This window comes from Balaenoptera physalus, assembly GCF_965194825.1.
Source record: "Balaenoptera physalus genome assembly, chromosome: 20".
Lineage (NCBI taxonomy): Eukaryota > Metazoa > Chordata > Mammalia > Artiodactyla > Balaenopteridae > Balaenoptera > Balaenoptera physalus.
This window is the reverse complement of record NC_138901.1, coordinates 11,422,616-11,443,015: the sequence shown is the minus strand read 5'-3', so window position 1 is coordinate 11,443,015 and position 20,400 is coordinate 11,422,616. Positions and strand designations below refer to the sequence as shown.

General features: G+C 41.9%; 1 protein-coding gene across 6 annotated transcripts in view; it reads right to left on the bottom strand.

Moving 5' to 3' along the window:
- The window catches only part of RPTOR (regulatory associated protein of MTOR complex 1), a 451,060-nt gene that overhangs the window by 147,012 nt on the left and 283,648 nt on the right, over positions 1-20,400 (bottom strand). For all 6 annotated transcript variants that reach the window (XM_082441503.1, XM_082441504.1, XM_082441505.1 and 3 more), the window contains one exon: positions 13,758-13,933. In XM_082441503.1, coding sequence (XP_082297629.1) covers positions 13,758-13,933 — 176 coding nt within the window. The remainder of the gene's footprint in view (positions 1-13,757; positions 13,934-20,400) is intronic.

The window sequence follows — 20,400 nt, the reverse complement described above, 5'->3', positions numbered from 1 at the left end:
TGTATACAATAACAGTCTCTGAAGCAATGTGATTTACTGTTACTGATTTTGCATCCTTAGGCACACAAATCAGATAAGAAGTCAAAGTACCGTTAAAATGCCCAGAAGTTTAAGGAGAAGATACAAATAAGCAAATGAATAGTTAACAGGTAATTGTTTTATAAAAAGTGATATAATCAGTTGCTCTGCACGGATGATTTCAAACAGGGATTAAAACTAATTTGGAACACAGTGATGATGGTATCAAAGCAGCAGAGGACAAACGACTTTGCTTCCATTGGCCGACGATCATGAGGAGGACTGGGAGGGAGGGAGGCCGGCCGGCGGGGGCAGAACACTATTTTATAAGCATCATTTCACCCAAAGTTGATTTCCCGTAACTATATTAATAACTTGGTGGCTGTAAGAGTCCCATTGTGAGCTGAACTGCATAAAATCTTTATTCTCTTCTGAACACTCCTGTTATGTTAAAAGAACATTCTGTTCACACTTGCTCCCCTCGAGTCTTCCACACACATTACATACTGATTCGTTCAAACTCTCACAAAAGACTCTTGGACTCACTGAACTGCCTAGTGAGATCCGTTTGAGATAATACATTCCACGTACTCTTGTTAGGTAAACACTGGAGGAGAAGGGAGAATGTGAGCCAACAGCAAATTACTAGAAGATAAATAAGCCCAAACGTGAACAGTAATTAAAAGGCAACCTGCCCTTTAAAAAAAAAATTCACTTAATACTTTTTCTCAGGGAAATAAGATGATTTTCAAAAGGCGCTATGTGCCTAAAATTTGGTCAAATTGGTCAATATTTAGACAGTAACTCTGTAAACATTATATTTCTTAGCTTTTTACCATTATTGATTACATTGAGCCTTGGGACAACACTTTAACACTGACATCTGATATTTAAAAGAAATAAAAGGAGACATGATTTTAAAATCCTGGTATCTTGCAAAGGGTGGTCTGTCTAGTCCGTTTCATGTATGTGACTTTCTAAGATGTTAGGTGTCCAGAAGGCTGTTCACAGTCCCGAGTTAGTGGAACACATCATCATCGTGTGTGAGCCTTCTCTTTTGTTTTGCCGTTTTCTTCCCTACATCCCCAACCTGTCTCAATACCCCATAGGCACTCACATCTATTTAATGTATGCCCTTCCGTATTTCAAGTGTATGTGCACACTTATTTATACTATATTTTTTGCGTTTAATTTACAAAAAAGTATTGTTTATTTTTTCACCCAATACTATGCATTTTAAAACATTTAAATCAACTTTAATGAGGTACAATTTGCATACAATAAAATGCATCCATTTCCGATTATAATTTGAAGTATTTGACAAATGTGTTTTGTCTGTGCAACCAACCACCACAATTCCCACACAGGACATTTCCACCCCCCAGAAGCGCTGTCCATCTCATTCCTGTATCTGGCTCCAGCAAGCCCAGATTTGCTTTCTCTCGTTGTAGTTCACTCTGAGAACTTCACAAAATGATAAACTATGTACTCTTTTGTGCTTATCTTCTTTCAAGCAGTGACTCATTCATGTTATATCGATAGCTTGTTCCTTTCTATTGGTAAGCAGTAACAGACTAAGTGTATGTCCCAAAATTTGGTCCATTCACCCATGGATGAACATCTCTCTGGATTGTTTCCAGGTTTTGGACACCATGAACACAGCTATGACCATTCATTGCACATTTCAGTGTGGACACATGTTTTCATTCCTCCTGGGTAAATACATAGGAGCAGAATAGGTGAGTTGTATGCTATGTGTATATTTAAAGTTATTAAAAATGGCTAAACTGTTTTCTAAAGTGGCTGTACTATTTTCATCCCCACAGCAATGTATGAGCGTTCCAGTTACTCCACATTCTGGCCAACACACGAGCGCCTTTCATGGGTCTGTCGGTTCTTCCTCTCTCTTTTTGTCAAGCATCTATTCCAATCATTTGGCCATTTATTTAAAATTTGGGTTGTCTTCTTATGATTGAGTTTTTACAGTTCTTTATATATTCTAGATACAGTTCTTTATATATTCTCAGATACATGTATTATAAATCTTTTCAACTAGTTTGTGGCTTGTCTTTTTATTTTTTATTTTTTAAAATTTATTTTATTTTTGGCTGTGTTGGGTCTTCACTGCTGCGTGCTGGCTTTCTCTAGTTGCGGCAAGTGGGGGCTACTCTTTGTTGCGATGTGCGGGTTCTCATTGCGGTGGCTTCTCTTGTTGCAGAGCACAGGCTCTAGACACATGGGCTTCAGTTGTTGCAGCACGCGGGCTCAGTAGTTGTGGCGCACGGTCTTAGTTGTTCTGCGGTATGTGGGATCTTCCCAGACCAGGGCCCGAACCCGTGTCCCCCGCATTGGCAGGCAGACTCCCAACCACTGCACCACCAGGGAAGCCCGGCTTGTCTTTTTATTTTCTTAACGGTGTCTATCAAAGAACAGATGTTTTTATTTTGATGAACCTCAATATATCAATTTTTAATGATTTGTGCTATTTGTGTTACATGTAAGAAATCATGAACACTTTCTTCTATGTTTTCATCTATAAGTTTTATAGTTTTGTCTTTTATATATAGATCAGAAATTAATTTTTCTGCTTAGTGTAAAATAAGGGCTGGGGTTTTGATTTTATTTTTTTTCCCGAATGGATAGCCAGTTGTTCCAGCACCACTTGTTGAAAAGACAGTCCCTTCTCCACTGAATTATCTGGTACCTCTGTCCAAAATCAATTAATCATATATGTGGGGGTCTAATTCTGCACTCCATCATCTGTTCCATTAATCTACATGGCTATCCTTATATCAATACCACAGTCTTGATTACTGTAGCTTTACATTAAACCTTGTTTTTTTCCCAAAATTTTAATAGCCACTTCAAGTTCCCGTTCCATGAGTTGTTTGTTCACACACATTTCTTTCTTTTTTTTTTTTTAACATCTTTATTGGAGGATAATTGCTTTACATTGTTGTGTTAGCTGCTGCTGTATAACAAAATGAATCAGCTATATGTATACATTAAATCTTGAACCACACGCCTGTTTTTCAAAATCGTTTTGGCTAGACTCTTTGCATTTCTATATAAACTTTAAAATCAACATCAATTTCCAAAAAAAAAAAAGGTGTAATTTTGACTGGGATATTGCGCTGCATCTATAGATCAACCTGGGTAGAATAAAAGTTTTAAAATATTGAGTCTTCTACTCCATAAGCACAGTATAGTTCTCCACTTATTTAGGTCTTTCTCTCTGCAATGTTTTATAGTTTTGTGTTTTTTTTTAATGACTTATTTATTTATTTATTTATTTATTTACGGCTGTGTTGGGTCTTCGTTTCTGTGTGAGGGCTTTCTCTAGTTGCGGCAAGTGGGGGCCACTCTTCATCGCGGTGCGCGGGCCTTTCACTATCGCGGCCTCTCTTGTTGCAGAGCACAGGCTCCAGGCGCGCAGGCTCAGTAATTGTGGCTCACGGGCCTAGTTGCTCCGTGGCATGTGGGATCTTCCCAGACCAGGGCTCGAACCCGTGTCCCCTGCATTGGCAGGCAGATTCTCAACCACTGCGCCACCAGGGAAGCCCTGTTTTATAGTTTTTGTGCACAGATCTTGCATATATTTTGTTACATTCACTCCCAAGTATTCCAGAATTTTGATGCCATAGCTAATAGTATGTTTTTTAAAAATTTTCAATTTCCAACTATTAGTTTTTACTTTATAGAAATGCAGCTGATTTGGGGGTATTGATCTTATATCTTGGAACCTTGCTAAAATGCATTATTAGTTCCAGTGACCTTTTTGTAGACTTCTCATGATTTTCTACATAGATAATCATGTTGCCTGTGAAGAGATTTTTACTTCTTTGCCAGTCTGCATGCCATTTTATTCTTTTCTAGCTTATTGCACTGACTATGACTTCCAGTACAATGTTGAAAGGAGTGGTAAGAGTGAACATCTTTGCCTTGTTTCCAGTCTTCTGGGGAAAGTGTTTAGTCTTTCACCATTTCAACTACAATGTTAGCTGTAAGTTTTTCTTAGATGCCTTTTATGAGCTTGAGAATGTTCTCTTCTATTTGCAGTTTGCTGAATCAGTTTGTCATAAAACCGTGCTGAATTTTGTCAAATTCTTTTTATTTATCTATTAAAATAATCATATAGGTTTTCCCCTTTATTCTGCTAATGTAATGAATTACACTGATTGATTTTCACGTTAAGCCTTGCATTCCTGAGATAAGCCTTATTTGATCATAATACTCTATCTTCTCTCTATATTGTTGGGCTTCATTTGCTAATATTTTGTTAAGAATTTTTATACCTGTTGGGACTTCCCTGGTGGTCCAGTGGTTAAGACTTTGTGCTTCCACTGCAGGCAGAGCAGGTTTGACCCCTGGTCGGGGAGCTAACATCCTGCACGTCATGCGGCACGGCCAAAAAATTTTCAAAAATTGTTTTAAACAAATAAAATAAAGAAAAACAAAGAATTTTTATACCTGTGTTCATGAGAGATCTTGACCTGTAGCTTTTTCCCCCACCCCCCCCTTGCAGAGTCTTTGTCTGACTTTGATTTTTAAGATAAAGTCAGCCTCTTAGAATGGGATGGGAAATGTTCCCCCTTCCTCTATTTTCTGAAAGAGCTTGTATAAGGATTGGTATTATTTCTTTCTTAAATGTTTGCTAGAATTCATTAGCAAAGATAGCTGGGCTTGGAGTTTTCTTTGTGAGGCTTTTAACTAGGGAATTCAGTTTCTTTATGAGATATAAACTATCCATATTTTCTTTTTCTTTTTGTGTCAGGTTTAGTATTCTGTGTCTTTCACGAAATTCATCCAGTTCACCTAAGACATAGAATTTATTGGCACCAAGTCCTTCATACTTAAAAGGATTCCCTTACTATCCTTTTAATGTCTGTTGGATCTGTGGTGATGCTCCCTCATTTCTGAAATAGGGGATTTATATCTTCTTTCTGTTTTTCTTGACCATTCTAGCTAGAGTTTAAAAATTTTATTGAACTTTTCAAAAACTATTATCTATTTTCATGGGTTTTGTATATTTCTCTGGTGCATTTTCTATTTCGCTTATTTTTGCTGTTTTCTTATTCCTTTCTTCTACATACTTAGGGTTTGATGTGCTTCTCTTTTTCTGGTCTTAACAGAGAAAGCTTAGACCATAAATTTTAGACTTTTCTAATTAAAATCTATAAACACCATTACAATTTTGAGATTATTTTTGGTACGTGTAAGCCGAGTTCAGTAATTTTACCTCTTGCAAACGTGATATTTTACTCATGATCCCCTAGTGATAAACCCTGAGTCAGTTATTTCACAAACAGTGCAATGAGAAAGGTTATAGCATACACCTTGACGTGGGCTTTTCTAAGCATTTCTATGTACACTAAGAAAGAAAAAGTGCTGCCAACTAAACAGGCACATTATTTATCAAAAGATGGTACTGGATCTCAGGTATGTTCAGATGTGAAAATGTACATCCTAGAATCAATGAAATATGAAAGATGATCCATAATGCACACAGATAATTACAAATATTGTATCTTGTCTCACTGATAGCCAGAACTTCTAATACTGAAGTAGCGCCAGAGAGAACCCTTGCTTTATTCCCAATGTCAAAGGGAGGGCATCTCAAGTTTCTCCACTAAGCATATTTGCTGAAAAGCCCTGTACAGCCTTTACCAAGTTAAGTAAATGCCCATGACTCCACTTAAATATGCTGGATTAAACATGCACATGGATCTCAACTCTCTCCAAAGGGGAAGAAAAAGAGTAAGACATGGACAAAGAGTACCAGGGAGAAAATACAGCAAATGGGAGAAGCCAATCATCACACGGACAGTCTCAAGTGTCAGCGCTGGTGTCAGGACAGGGTTTGAATCCTGGCTCTACCAGTCACGACCATGCAGCCTCAATCCCCTCCTCCTGAAAGCAGGGCTGAAGGCAGGCCATGCCACACAGGCTTCCTGCAGGGGCTGAATGGGTTAATTCATGTAATGGCACAGCATAATGCTCAACAAGATCGAGCTACTTTTATTACCATAATTTAAAATTTCAATGAATTAAGAGTTGGGCAAGTTGTAGTGACTAAGCAGAGAGAGAATGGAAGCCTTAAACCTCAAAGGGGAAAAGCCAAAAAGAAGTAAGTACCCTCATAATGCAGAATCTCAGAAAGAATGAAAACTGAGGTACCGGACTCACTTGAAGGAGGAGCTAAGGATGAGAGTGCTGGTCCAGAATTTATCTAAAGAGCAGTAGAGCCCTAGGGCTGCTCCTCCTTGCTGGGAGAATTCTGGAGAAACTACCCAGAGGTGCTCTGGATGTGGAGACACTATGAACAGCTCAGGGCTGCCTTCATCTTCAGGACTGCCTTTCTTCATATTCCTTTTTGTTTACTGCATTTTCCCCTGGGCTCCTTAAGGTGAACATTTGATTTTTCTTTTATTTTTTAATCTTCGTTCTCTGCTTTAGCTACATCCCACAGACATGAAAAGCTGTGCTCTCACTGTTATTCAGCTCTGAGTATTTCATAATTTTTAAAAAGTATTTCCTCTTTAAGGACTTTATTTTTTAAGAGTAAGATTTTTAGTTTTCAGACATTTTAAAAGCTATCCTTTCATTATTGAGCTCTAACTCTATTGTATGGTGGTCTGAGAATAGAGTTTATATGGTATCAATTCTTTGGGATTATTAAAGCTTCCTTTGGAACCTGGTACACAGTTTTTTTTTGTTTGTTTGTTTGTTTGCTGTGAATGGTCCACCTATGCTCAAAAGTAATGTGTATTCTGTGCTTGTTGGGTACATGGTCCTATATGCCTACATTAGACCTAGCTAATTAGTCCTGCTATTAAAATCTAAACTGTTTTTCTTACTTTTTATGTACTCGGTCTCAGTACCTATGTTCCTGGTGTATCCGTTTCTACCCAGAGTCCTTTTGGTTCCCATCTTACATATTTCAAGGCCATATTGTTTGATGCCCAGAGAGCCATGGTCAGTGTATCTTCTTGATCGTCTGCTCTTTTTACCACAATAAAAGTTTTCTTTGTCCTTTCAACATTTTTTATCTCAGATTTTTCTTTGATGCATATTAAAATTGTCACTCCAGCTTTCTTTTGGTTTCCATATTTCTCCTCTTTCATCCTTTGATTTTCAACCTTTCAAATACTTTGTTTTAAACATGTATCCTGTGATACATGCTATATCATGATGATTTTTATCCAACATGAGAATCACTGCCCTTTGAGAGGTGAATTCAACTCACTAACAATTAGATAATCGCTTACATTTCAAAACTTATTTCAGCCATCTATTTCACATTTTCTATTTACCATGCTTTTCTTTTTTCTTTTTCTACCTTCTTTTGGAGAGAAGAAATCCGCTCTGCTCCTGTGAACATAATATATTCTATTTTCATTCTTTTGGTGGTTACCTCTAACATAGTGAGGCCTAAACCTAGACTTATTTTTCATGATCAGTATCTCAGATATTCAAACTTTAATTCTATCTTTCTGGTCTCTCATTCTTTCCATCTCTACCTCTTTGGTGGGAATTAATCAACCCAGCCTTCCAGCTCTCTAATTTGCCCTTTGGTTATACCCATAATGCTGCCTTTCAATCCACCTCCTAAATTCTTTACTTCGTCAGTTGTATTTTTCATGATCCATACCTCCAACTAATCTTTCTTATTTCTTCTTCCTATTTCCAATATTCTCTCTTATCACTTTGGGTATGTTTATCCTCACTCTGAATTATTTTTCTGTGGTGTAGTGCTTCTGATTTTTACAGGTGTAGCTTTTTCTACAAAGGAGAGGTGGTACACCTTGTTTCTTTCCTTCTTTCCCTCCTTCCTTCCTTCCTTCTAAGCCCCAGATACAGCAAGGCAAGCTGCACTGTCCAGGGCAATGATGGAAAGAGTAATGTGCACACCAGAGGGCCCACCCTCGGCCTTCCCTCAGCTGCACCTTCTGGTCCTCACCTGTTCCACTCCCCACCACAACAGTCTCAGCCATCCCCAAGGGTTCCACACCGTTTCTGACTCGTTGAGTGGACTCACTGTAGGACCCATCAATCTTACTCCCCTGTGGCAGCCCGAGGACTGGGCTCAGGGGAGGGAGTCAGCAGCCTGTGCCATTCTGTCTGGTTCAGTTCATTTCTTAGCAGCATAAATCAGGTTTCCGCATGTCAACTTTTTTTTAAAGGAGCTCTATTACAATACATTATGATATTCATCTTAATTGAGTGTATGTCAGAGATAGGAACACTGAGTGAGAGTACATCGTCTAGTTTGGGGAGAAAAAATAGTTTCCTCAGAGTGGGCACATGACAAATTACATAACCTGAAAGACTGGAAATTACCCTGAAACTGTCCTGGGGTTTATGGAGCAGGACCAGATTACAGTTATGGCCACATTGTGAGGGCCTCCAGATAAGAAAACTGTTTAAATAAATCCCAAATTAAGTTTACTACCACCAAGGTTTACGACGCAAAGTGTGACATTACTACAAAGTAAACTGGTAAGACAATTTCATTCACTAATGTGTCTAGATCGCCTGCCTTCAAACATAAGATACTTCATTTTAATTCAGTTTTTACAAGAAACTGAAAAAGATCACAAAACAGAAAGCACTGATTAAATGGGTAGGCAGAAAGCTTGCTCTCTAGCAGAGAAGCTGTATTTTAGAAAACTGTACAGAGAATAAATGGTTAACCCCGGTATCAAACACTAGCAAGAATTTATGTTTCCAAAAGTAATTCTGACTGATTCTTGGTTAAGTCTTCAAGACAAAACACAAAGCAAATGCCACAAGTGTCACAAAATGCAAAGCAAGTGTCTGCAGTGAGACAAGCAGGACACAGCGTGGGGCCCAGCTGGATGGACGATGCAGGGTCTCAGTGCAGCTGCAGGGCAGGGTGTCTGTGCAGCTGCCTCTCTCTCTGGGCAAAGATGAAGACAAGGCTTTCCGTGCTGGCAAATTTTCAGTAATACTATGCCATTAACATTTAAACTCCTTGAGATTACTCAATTTAATTGAAAGGAAGGAAACATGCTTCTTGACCTCTATTCAATCCAAAATGATGTCTGCCATTTTCATTAACAGACAATACAACTGCATGACACACAATGCGATGGGCATCAATCTATTTTACAGCAAGTCCCACAGCAAATTAAGTACCACTGAGTTATAATTTCAGTAGCACACAAATATATCCATAATAAATTTAAGATGGTATCCTGCCACTCAATCTAGTAAGTAGAAAACAGCCTAAGGAAAAAATACTTTGGATTCTTATCCTATATTGATGTATATGGTGAGTAAGGAAATCACTTACAGGGAGAGTAATGTAATTGCTCACTTCAGAATTACTAAAATTATCAGTTTCTGAAAATAAGATTGAGGCAAAAATGAAACAAAAATCAGAGAATGATGTCTTCCAACAACTACTTCATGATCAAATAAGATTTATAAGCATACTCGCCATCAAATATACGTACACATATTTTGTACATATAAAGTAAGGCTGTATTCTGTTTACAAGGTATATAACTTTCTTTAGCAACTGTGCCTTACATGAGTGCAGTTTTGTTAAAACCATCCTCTTAGTTATACAGGAACCTTCCCGAGCAAAGGTTTTTCCTAGGTTATTTATTGTTCGGGTTCACTGACCAACAGGTAAGTGCAGCAGTCATTTGCAGGTAAAAGCCTGGCTACATTCTCGAAAGTAGGGGATGGCAAACTATGGTTCCCAGGCCAAATGTGGCCCATTGCCTGCTTTTGTAAATAAAGTTTTATTGGAAGACGGTCATGCTCATTTATTTACATACTTTCTATGGCTCTTTCATGCTATGACAACAGAGCTGGGACCCTCGGGCTCACAAAGCCTAAACTATTTACTATCTGGTCCTTCACAGAAAAAGCCCATGGACCCCTATTCTAGAGCTACTCTGAGCTTACCTGAATCATAAAACCTAAAGCCCTATACTTGGTTAAATAACATAGAACATCAGTACAGTGAAATATTATGCAATCACTACAAATAACATTTATTGAGTTTCTAATGGTCAAGGATAAATAAGTTTGTTATGCTAAGGTTTAAGTATATGAAATTGTAAATTTAGTCTAATTACATCAATGCAAACATGTACAGACACAGAAAAAAAGACTGACTTTTTAACCAAACAGTTAACACTAATTGTGGTAATGATGGTAAAATCTTGGACAACTTTTTCCTTCTTTTTACTTTTTAGTAAATTTTCTACAAAGAATGTATATCCCACTTTTCATTGGAAAATATTAAACTGACTTTTAAATTAAAAAAAAAACTTAACCCTAAAAATATACATATTAATACTATCTGGCAAACTGTCTCCTTTCTTCATGTAAAAAAGGGCTGGTGTCTTTTTTTTTTTAACTCAGCTGTTACAAAGAAGTACAGAATTCCCTTGACAATTCTTCCCATGAATATGGTTTACTGCCATTCACAGGCTAAGGACACTCAGTGAAATGTTATGTTCGATCTAATTTCAATCCCTCAGTATGCAGAAAGTGGTTAATTGTAAAAGACCCACCCACCTGGGACTCTGCTTAATCATTCCAGGCAGTGCTTATCTGACGACCATCATCCACAATCGTTATGTACTGACCTCAAAGTCCATTCTCTGATAGCTGTATTAGTTTGATTCTTCACTGTGCTTCCTACTAAATGCTTACTTTAAAAAAAATTAATTATATATTAACTCCAAAAAGGATTTCGGATAGGTACCAAGACAATGCATCACATCATGGTGGAGTGAAAGCCTACTGCCTGACCCCTGACCCGAGGGCAGGGACCCACAGCTGCCAGTGAAGGGACGCCACGTCCTTCTGACCCCTGGTGGAGGACGACAGGGCCGGAGACACAGTGGAGAAACAGATAAACTCACTGCGCTGGCAGCAGAGTGTGGAGTGGCGAGGGCAGGAGGCCCCGTCTGTGCTCTTCCTGCTTCTTCCCTCGTCAGTCCACCCCTCCACTCACAGCCCCCTCAGATGCAGCACCAGCCCGGGGTCCCGGAGCAGAGCTGGTGTGCACCGTCAGTTCCGGAGTCGGGGTGCACAGGTGCAGTAAGGGCAGGAAATCCACAGGGAGGGGCAGGAAAATGAGTGGGAATGAGGCCTGTTGCACCGCAGATTCTGGGGCGTGTCTGTGGGCCCTCCCGCCGAGGGGTCTACGGCCGCTTCCACCTTCCTGCTTTAGTTTGGATCCTGATCTCACTGCTGTGATAAAGGCCTCATTTGACCAAGGTCTCCCCATCCTTACATGGATTATCTTCCTTAAACACTATTCTTAAGTCATTTCCCCATATAAACACCTCCCCCCACCAGTCCTAGGAGGAGCCAAGGTCCTTGGCCCAACATCAAGGCAGCCCACCCTTTGATGCCGGCCCATACTCCGACCTCACCTCACCCCTCTGGACGATGTCCTTTCTCGACTGACCCACTCTCGCTCCTCAGGGACGGTTTCTTGCGCTGGGGGCCACCTGCCTGTGGTGCTCTCTGCTCCCCTTCAAATCCCACCGTCTGCCCAGACCCCGACTCAACTTTCCTCTCCTCCGAGAAGCCCTCCCTGATCCCCTTGGCCCTTAGGGATTTCTCTGTCCTCTGGAAACACAAATAGCCCTTGGTGCCACAGATCCATTTAGTCCTTGCTCATGCATTGCCTGAAATGTTCAGATTTCCTTGCCTGGCATGAAGCACCCATTTAGATAATGAATTTTCAGGTCACATCTTGTCTCCTCAACGAGACCGTAAATTTTTCAGGACAATATGCTTCTTTGTATCGCCTATAGTGCTTACCCATGGGTTTTAAGTACACAGTTGGTATTTAGTATATTATTTCTTGGATGATGAATAAAATGAACGACTTCCTGAGTCATCTGAATCAGAGATCTTCCTGAGGTCACATTAAATGGCACCATAAACCTTTTCTAACAGCAATCACAGAGTACGGAGAGATAAATAGAAAAACTCACTTACAAATCAAAGAACGAAAAGACCTCCAGTCAAGGGCAGCGCAGCCACGAAGAAAGGAGTGACGCTCAGAGGCGGTGTGGGCGTGGCTGCCGCGCAGCCTCAGCCTCGCCCCGAGGTCGCGTCCCTACTCTCCTCCCTTCCCATCAGCCCTAGCCTCTCAGATCCTTCGAGCTTTCTCCAGTTCTGAAGACTGTGTCCGCATCACCTTCAGGCATTTCCAGCTCTGCCACGTTCCCCTTCTCTCTCCACAGGGGAGCTTCCATCTCCCCCGTGTCTCCTGCTCTTCTTCTGTTCTCTGTCTCTCTCCTCCTGCTGCCTTCCCCAGCGCCTAGCTCCTCGCTGTGATCTCCCAACATGCTAAGTCAGACTGCAGCCACCCCTCCCGCTAGGAATCCCATCCACTGTGTCCTTTGTTTCAAACACCCTAGTCCTCTCACCTGTATCTCTATGTGGTTCTTTTCAACATCCCCAGGTCGTAGTCTCACTCTGTTACCAGCATCTTCCTCCCTTCACCTCCCATCACGTGCACTGTGCTTGATGACAACAGTCCTGCCTCGCACGATGACTAGCTCAGCTCTCTCCCTTGGAGTCTGCTTTTGCCACGTGTGCTCTGCTTTGTGGGGTGCAGTGGGGAATGGCCCCGGTCAGGCCCTGTCTGAGTTGGCTGAGTCGGGGGGTGAGCTCGGCAGTTGGGGGACACCTCCTCTGCTAGCTCCTTAGGGATCAGGCACGTTAGAAGAGGCCTCTCCCTGGGGGGATCCACAGCCAGGATTTGGGAGGGCTGGGGTGGGAGGTGGATGCCCTCACCCAGGTGCTGTGGGTCAACCTGATGCTGCTACAGAGGTAAAGCTGCAAGTCCAAGTTCTCATCCAACCAGCAGCTCAAGGCAACCACAGGACCCCCCGCCCAGGCTATAGTCACCCGAGGGGCCTCCCGAGGGATTGAGCACTGTGTCGTTGCCCCCAGAGTCCTTGCTTGTCTCCCCACTTTCTCCAGGGCTGAGGGGAAGGAAGCAGGACCCTGTGCCTCTGCGCTGTTAGGACATCCCGGCAGGAAATGGAGGAAGGCGCCTCCACAGAGTCCAGTGAACCCACACGGCTGCACCGTCCCGCCTGTGCCTCACCGAGAGCTACTTACCTCCATGTATACGGGTTCCAGCAAAATATAAAATGGAAAAGTAGATATTAAAAGAGAGCAAGACGGTCCAGGGGAGAAAACTGGATTTGGAGGCAAGAAGCACACACATTCCATTGTGAGTCCTGCCAATGATGGAGGGTCTTAAATGCAGGCCCTACTGTCTTGGAATATTCCACACATTTCCTCAGTCATATTCGCAAGAGCTCTCAACTTCTCAAAAGAGTGGCGGTAGGAAAAAAAATCATTATTATTTTTTTTACTGCTGAGAATAAATTGAAAGATTCTACTTCAACTCAAGCAAAGAATTCTATAACTAATGAAGGCTTTTCTTTTTTCAAAAGAAAGTCCACTTTCCAGCATGACCCACATTGGTACTATCTGAGGGCACAGCCACAGTTAGCGACGAAATGGAGAGGGTGCTCCTGGAAACCACGCACGCACCTGACCCGGGGGAGAGCGCATCCTGAACCCCGAGAGGAAAACCCCAGCATCCACCTGGGGTCCTGAGCTCACGCCTGTAACTTGGTCCAAAAGACCCAGGTAGATTCCTTGGGTCCCCACAGCAAACCCCAGGGGGGTCGCTGGGAGTCAAGGTGGGCGCCACTTACCAGCGCAGGGCGATTTTGATGGGGGTGGTGAGGCACGACGTGAATAGGTCGGCCGGAAGGTCGGGGATCATGGGCAGGAGCTCGTTGGCCTCACAGGCTGCCAGCTGAATGCAGTTCTTCATGGATGGGGGCAAAGGCATCTGGGCCAGTGGGTGGTTTGGGTTAATAGCAGCGACCTGCAGGGGGACAGGAAGGAAGAGAGCAGCTTAACTGTCATGCACAACTGGAGACTGAGCCGGAAATGTGACACGAAGGAAAGGACCCATCAACCGAGGCTTAAAGCTTGGGGGGTCCTGGCCAAGTCCTCCGGAGAGGCCCAGCTGCCAGATCCTCTCCTGGAGACGACCACAAGCTCCAGCCCCAAATCACTTGTTACTTAAGGACTCCTGGGTTATAAACACCAGGGGGCGGGGCTCCATGAAGACCAGGTGCTGGGGTTGCAGGTGATGATGGCATTGAGGAGGGCAGATGGGGCAGGAAGGGATAATTTTAATCACTGATGGCTGCTCGTTTGTTTCCCAACTTGAAAAGAATGTTTATGTGTCTCGGGTTTTGCTCCTTACTAATAATCCCCTATGTCTGCATGATTGTGTCTCTTCCACACTGGCTATTTCATTTGCTTTTTACAACATCCCCATGAGGTAAGTCTTCTTTCCAATTTTAAAAGTCTTCTACAATGAGGAAACAGAGACCCCAAGAAATGACGTGAACTGCCGGTCACCGGGCGAGTCCTAGTCATGAGTACAGGAAGCTGGTCCTGACCTGAGGGCCGTTTTCCACTCCCTCATCCCATCCGGACCCTCCTGAATCTATACCACATACCTGTGACACTAACATGAGCGCTCTGCAGGGTCTTTTCCAAACAGCAGTCTCGGGTGAACTTTGTAAGTTAAATACACACAAAGCTGTGTTCACTCATATATACCTAACATTGATTACGACATGTAAAGTGTTGTCATTATTAATGCTGATAAAACCTTCTCAAATGGAAGGCAATAAAAGCTGTAATTCTATTAATAACCTCTTCAGATTATTAATAGAAGGAATAGTAAACCCAGAATACAAATCAAATTCTAGTATACTTAATACTAAATAAAAATAAAAACTGCAATTTCTAGAGGAAGGGGTTTTTTATTGTGGCAAAATATACGTAATATAAAAGTTACCATCTTACCCATTTTATTTGTATGGTCAGTGGCGTTAGGTACACTCACATTGTACAACCATCAGCAGAGTAGGTTTTTTAAAGCACAGAGAAAAGGGAAGGCAGAATCACTTTTAATCCTTTCCTTGGCTCCAGCTCTACAATCTAAAATAGCACCAGTGAAGCAACCTGCTCCACACAGGAAATTAGTTTCCAGGTCTGCTGTGACAACACGCTAGGAAAGATGACGGGTCTGGGTGCCGTGTGGGTCTGCGGCTTATCAGACCTGAGTCATGCGGAAAGACGCAGAGGCTGCAGATGTGTCAGAGCCAGGGGAGGCTGCCAGAAGTGGTCTCGACTCGCGTGCTCTGTGGAAGTGTGTCCTCCCCAGCCCAGGAGGGAGGATGACATGGGCAATGGGTCAGGCTCCGGGAGGGGAACAGAGTGCACAGTCTTCAACGGTGAAAGGGGCATTGGAGAGGTGGCCTGGGACTGAAGCCAATGCACATGCTTCTTGCAAGCCTTACCACAACTGCGCACAGACGTGATGATTACAGGAAACAATTTAGGAAGAAACAGTCATTTACGTAAAACCTAGATTCAATATTCTTAAATGTTGGTGTGGGTTACTAGTTTTAACCTCTCTGTCTATAATCAGCTTCCACAGTAAATTTACTTTCTGAGAACCGAAGAGCAGGTCCTCTGGCTACAGCCCCACAATGCTGCAGCCCTTCCATCTTTGCTGTTGCCTGTCACTGAGCTTCTACAGCCTCAGGCTCTCAGAAGTGAAGCAGTGTGTCACACCAAGGCCACCTTTCTCCCAAGTCGGCCTTAGACACAGGCCCCCACGAGGAGGCGGGGGTGGGGCGGGTTCCCATGCCCTGGCAGCCACGTCGGGTGCTTGGTGGGTTAAGGGCACTTCTGCTGATGTCAGGACGTCTGTGCCCTGTCCTCTGCGGAGGCAGCGCTCCCGCAGCCCCGACACAGCCGGGCGGTGCTGTCAGGTAGCAATCCGCTCAGTGCCTCTGTGTTAGGTCTGCCTCGGGCTGCACCTCGTGGTCCACGAGCATTTGGCCCAGAGCCTTGCAAAGTACCTGAGGCAGAGGAGGCACAAGGAGACAGGGAGACGATGCAGGAACATCTTCATCCCAAGTAAGTCCACTAGAAACTAAATTTCCCAATTCACAGTGATCATTGATAGAAACCTCTATTTCTTAAACAAGCCCCTTGCAGTATGCTGATGTATAAACTGGCAGAAAGCATTAAATGTGGCTGCAGATAATCTGAAGTGTGGTAACACACAATAATAGTCCCCTCAGACTCATATGGGACCTGTCGTCACCACTGGGCACACGAGAGCTCTGCACTGGGGTTAATTAGAATCAGTAACATTTTTTAAAAATGACATTCAAGACAAACAATTCCACCAACGATTCATTTCTCAAGCTGCTAACCCAGGAATACAAAAAAACAAAACAAAACAAAACCAACAGATGAGCTACTTCCAATATACTGTTTCAGTTTTGTATTTATCTAAGATACTGACCTTTTAATTGAAATTAGTCTTTGGAAACAGCTTGCATGTAAACATAACTACTAGTGATTCAGAGGACTTTTCAAAGGCACCCAGGCTGAGAAGAGAACAGGTCCAGCTGGGAGCCACCACTCACCCTGACGGGCACACCCCAGATGCACTTTTACCCAAAGGGGCTTCTCCTGGAGAACCTAGAGGCTCAAACACCAGGAAAACTTTAATCATTAAAAGCTCACTAGAGCCTTCTGGAGGATTTGGGAAGGATCCAGAAAAATCTTCAGATGCGATACACAGCAACCAGATCCAAGAAAGACATCTGCTACCTCTTCCACACGTGTGGATAATGTGGCACTCATGCACTCAGAGCTCACGGGAAGGCTGGCCAAGCAGCTCACACAGGCCCGGAACCACTCGCTCCAGAAGCACGGCTGGAGGTGAGTGGGGGTTGCAGGGGGAGCACCTACACCTCTCATTTTCTAAATGAAACTCTGCCATTGTGCTGCTTCTGTTCTCCATATACATATACCAGACTTCTTGATAAAGAGATGAAGGCACTGATAATTTCAGAGGAGTCTTTACCAAGCGACTTTCTGAAAATACCATCTACTTGGTAATAATTCCAGTTCTAGCTTAAAGCAATTTTTATTCTCAATTTAATAACACCTACTTACAGTGGACATTTTTGCAAAGTTCAGAGAGAGACTGAGATCTGTAAAGGAATCAGGTATTGCTTACCCAGCTCATTTCAAAGTTGTTAATGGAGCATCTATCATGCGACAGATACTGTACTAAAAATAGCAGATACAAAGTGGAAGTAGTAATTTTTTAATATATAATTTATATAATTCTATATATATCAAATATTAAATAGTAATTTAAAAAGAAGTGGTACCTATTGCTGGGAACTATGAAATCTAGGCCAAGAGAGCAGAAGGAGTCGTCTTTGTTGGAGGAATACTTGTAATCATACCGAGAAACTCCCCCAATATTCCCCCTAGAGGGTGGCTAAAGAGCATGATTATCCTGAGTTTGCCTAAATGGACCGTCCACTATTTATTTTAAAGCCATTTAGTTGTTAGCAATCATTTTCTAAAATGCTCTAGAATCATTCTATAACTCAGTAAAGATGCTTAATTAGAAATTATAACCAAATTTCTCCACTATTACTCTTAGATAACTAAAAAAAAGGAGATACTAAAAAATTCTACAATCCTTTACATCAAGAAGAGAATTTCCATTAGGGGCTACTGTGAGTAATGCTGCTGTGAACATCTGTGTACAGGTTTTTGTGTGGACACATGTTTTCAAGTCTCCTGGGTATAAACATAGGAGTGGAACTGCTGGGTCGTCTGCAGCTCCAAGTTTAACATTTGAGGAACTGCCAGACTGTTTTCCAAGGCGGCTGCACCATTTTACCTTCCCACTAGCACTGTCTGAGGGTTCAAATTCCTCCACATCCTGGCCAGGACGTGTAATTATCTATCTTTTTTATTCTACCCATCCTAGTGGATGTGAAGTGCACCTTAGTGTAGTTTTGATTTGTTTCCCTAGTGACTGATGATGTCCTTTTCTTACCTTATTGTGCTGGCTAGAACTTCTGGTACTACGTTGAGTAAGAATGCTGAGAATGGACAGCCTTGCCTTGTTCCCGACCTTACGGGGAAAACGTGGTCTCTTACCATTAAGGGTGATGACAGCTGTAGGTTTACAGATGTTCTTTATCAAGCTGAAGAAGCTCCCCTCTAGCCCTCATTTGCTAAGAGTTGGTTTGTTAGGTTTTTTTTTTAATCATGAAAGGGTGTTGGATTTTGTCAAAAGCTTTTTTTGTGTCAACTGATATGATCATGATTGTTCTTCTTTAGTCTGTTGGTATGATGGATTACATTAATTGAGTTTTTTGAATATTAAGCCAGACTTGCATACCTGGAATAAATCTCACTCAGTCGTAGAACATAATTCTTTTTATGGATTGCTAGAACTGATTTGCTATTATTTTATTGAGGACTTTTGCATCTAAGTTTGTGAGAGATAGAGGTCTGCAGCTTTTTTTCTCTTCTTCTGTAATGTGTATCCATTTTGGCATCAGGGTAATAATGACCTCATAAAATGAATTGGGAAGTGTTTCCTCCCTGTTCTATTTTCTGGAAGAGACTGTAAAACTGGTGTTAATTCTTTACATATTTGGTAGAATTCTCTAGTGAAACTAGCTGAGTCTGGAGATTTCCTTTCAGGAACTTTTAAATCACAAATTCAATTTCTTGACTACTCACATTATCTATTTCATCTTGGGTGGATTTGGTAGTTTGTGGTTTTAGAGGAATTGGTCCATTTCTTTGAAGTTGTCAAATTTATGAATGTAAAGTTGTTCATGTTATTCCCTTATTATTCTTTCAATGGCTGTAGGATCCTGAATCTTCTCTTGCTATATTTGTTAGTCTTGCTAGAGATTTATCCATTTTATTGATTATTCCTGAGAATCAGCTTTTTGTTTCATGGATTTTTCTCTTTTTCTGTTTTACATTTCAATGATTTCTGTTCTTATCGTCATTTTCTTTCTTCTGATTGCTTTGGGGTTATTTTGCTCTCCTTTTCTAGTTTCTTGAGGTAGTGCTATGGTCTGAATGTTTGTGTTCCCCCAAAATTCACATGTTGAAATCCTAACCCTCAAAGGTGATAGTACTAGAAGGTGGCGCCTTTGGGTGGCGATTAATGCATGAGGGTGAAGCCCTCCTGAATGGGATTAGTGTCCTTACAAAAGCAGCCTGAGAGCTCTCTGACCCCTTCTACCATGTGAGGACATAGTGAGAAGGCCTGGCCATGAACTAGGAAAAGGGCCCTCACCTGATCAAGCTGCACCGTGATCTTGGACTGTCCAGCCTCCAGAACTGAGAGAAATAACTTTCTGTTGTTTAGAAGCTACCCAGTCTGTAGTATTTTGTTACAGTAGCCCAAATTGATTAATACAGGGAGGAACTTATAATTTGATACTTTTCCTATTTTCTAGCATAAGGATCTAGTGCTATAAATTTCCCTTTCAATTGCTTTAGCTGCAGCTTTTTTTTTTTTTTTTTAATTTTTGGCTGTGTTGGGTCTTCGTTAGTGCGCGCGGGCTTTCTCTAGTTGCGGTGAGCAGGGGCTACTCTTTGTTGCGGTGCGTGGGCTTCTCACTGCGGTGGCTTCTCTTGTTGCAGAGCATGGGCTCTAGAGCACAGGCTCAGTAGTTGTGGCACACGGGCTTAGTTGCTCCATGGCATGTGGGATCTTCCTGGACCAGGGATCGAACCCATGTCCCCTGCAATGGCAAGCGAATTCTTAACCACTGCACCACCAGGGAAGTCCTAGTTGCATCTTATCAGTACTGACATGTGGTACATTCATTTTTGTTTTTTTTTTCTATTTATTTTTTAATTGAAGTATAGTTGATATACAACGTCGTATTCATTTCTGCTATACAGCAAAGTGATTCAGTTATACATATATATACATTTTTCTCTTATATTCTTTTTGACTATGGTTTATCATAGGATATTGAATATAGTTCCCTGTGCTATACAGTAGGACCTTGTTGTTTATCCATTCTATATATAATAGCTTACATCTGCTAACCCCAACCTCCTACTCCATCCCTCCCCCTCCCCCCTCAGCAACCACAAGTCTGTTCTATATGTCCATGAGTCTGTTTCTGTTTCGTAGATAGGTTCATTTGTGTCACATTTTAGATTCCACATATAAGTGACATCATACAGTATTTATCTTTCTCTTTCTGACTTACTTCACTTAGTATGGTAATCTCTAGTTGCATCTATGTTGCTGCAAATGGCATTATTTCCTTCATTTTTATGGCTGAGTAGTATTCCATTGTATGTATATACCACATCTTCTTTATCCATTCATCTGTTGATGGACATTTAGGTTGCTTCCATATCTTGGCTATTGTGAATAGTGCTGCTATGAACATAGGGGTA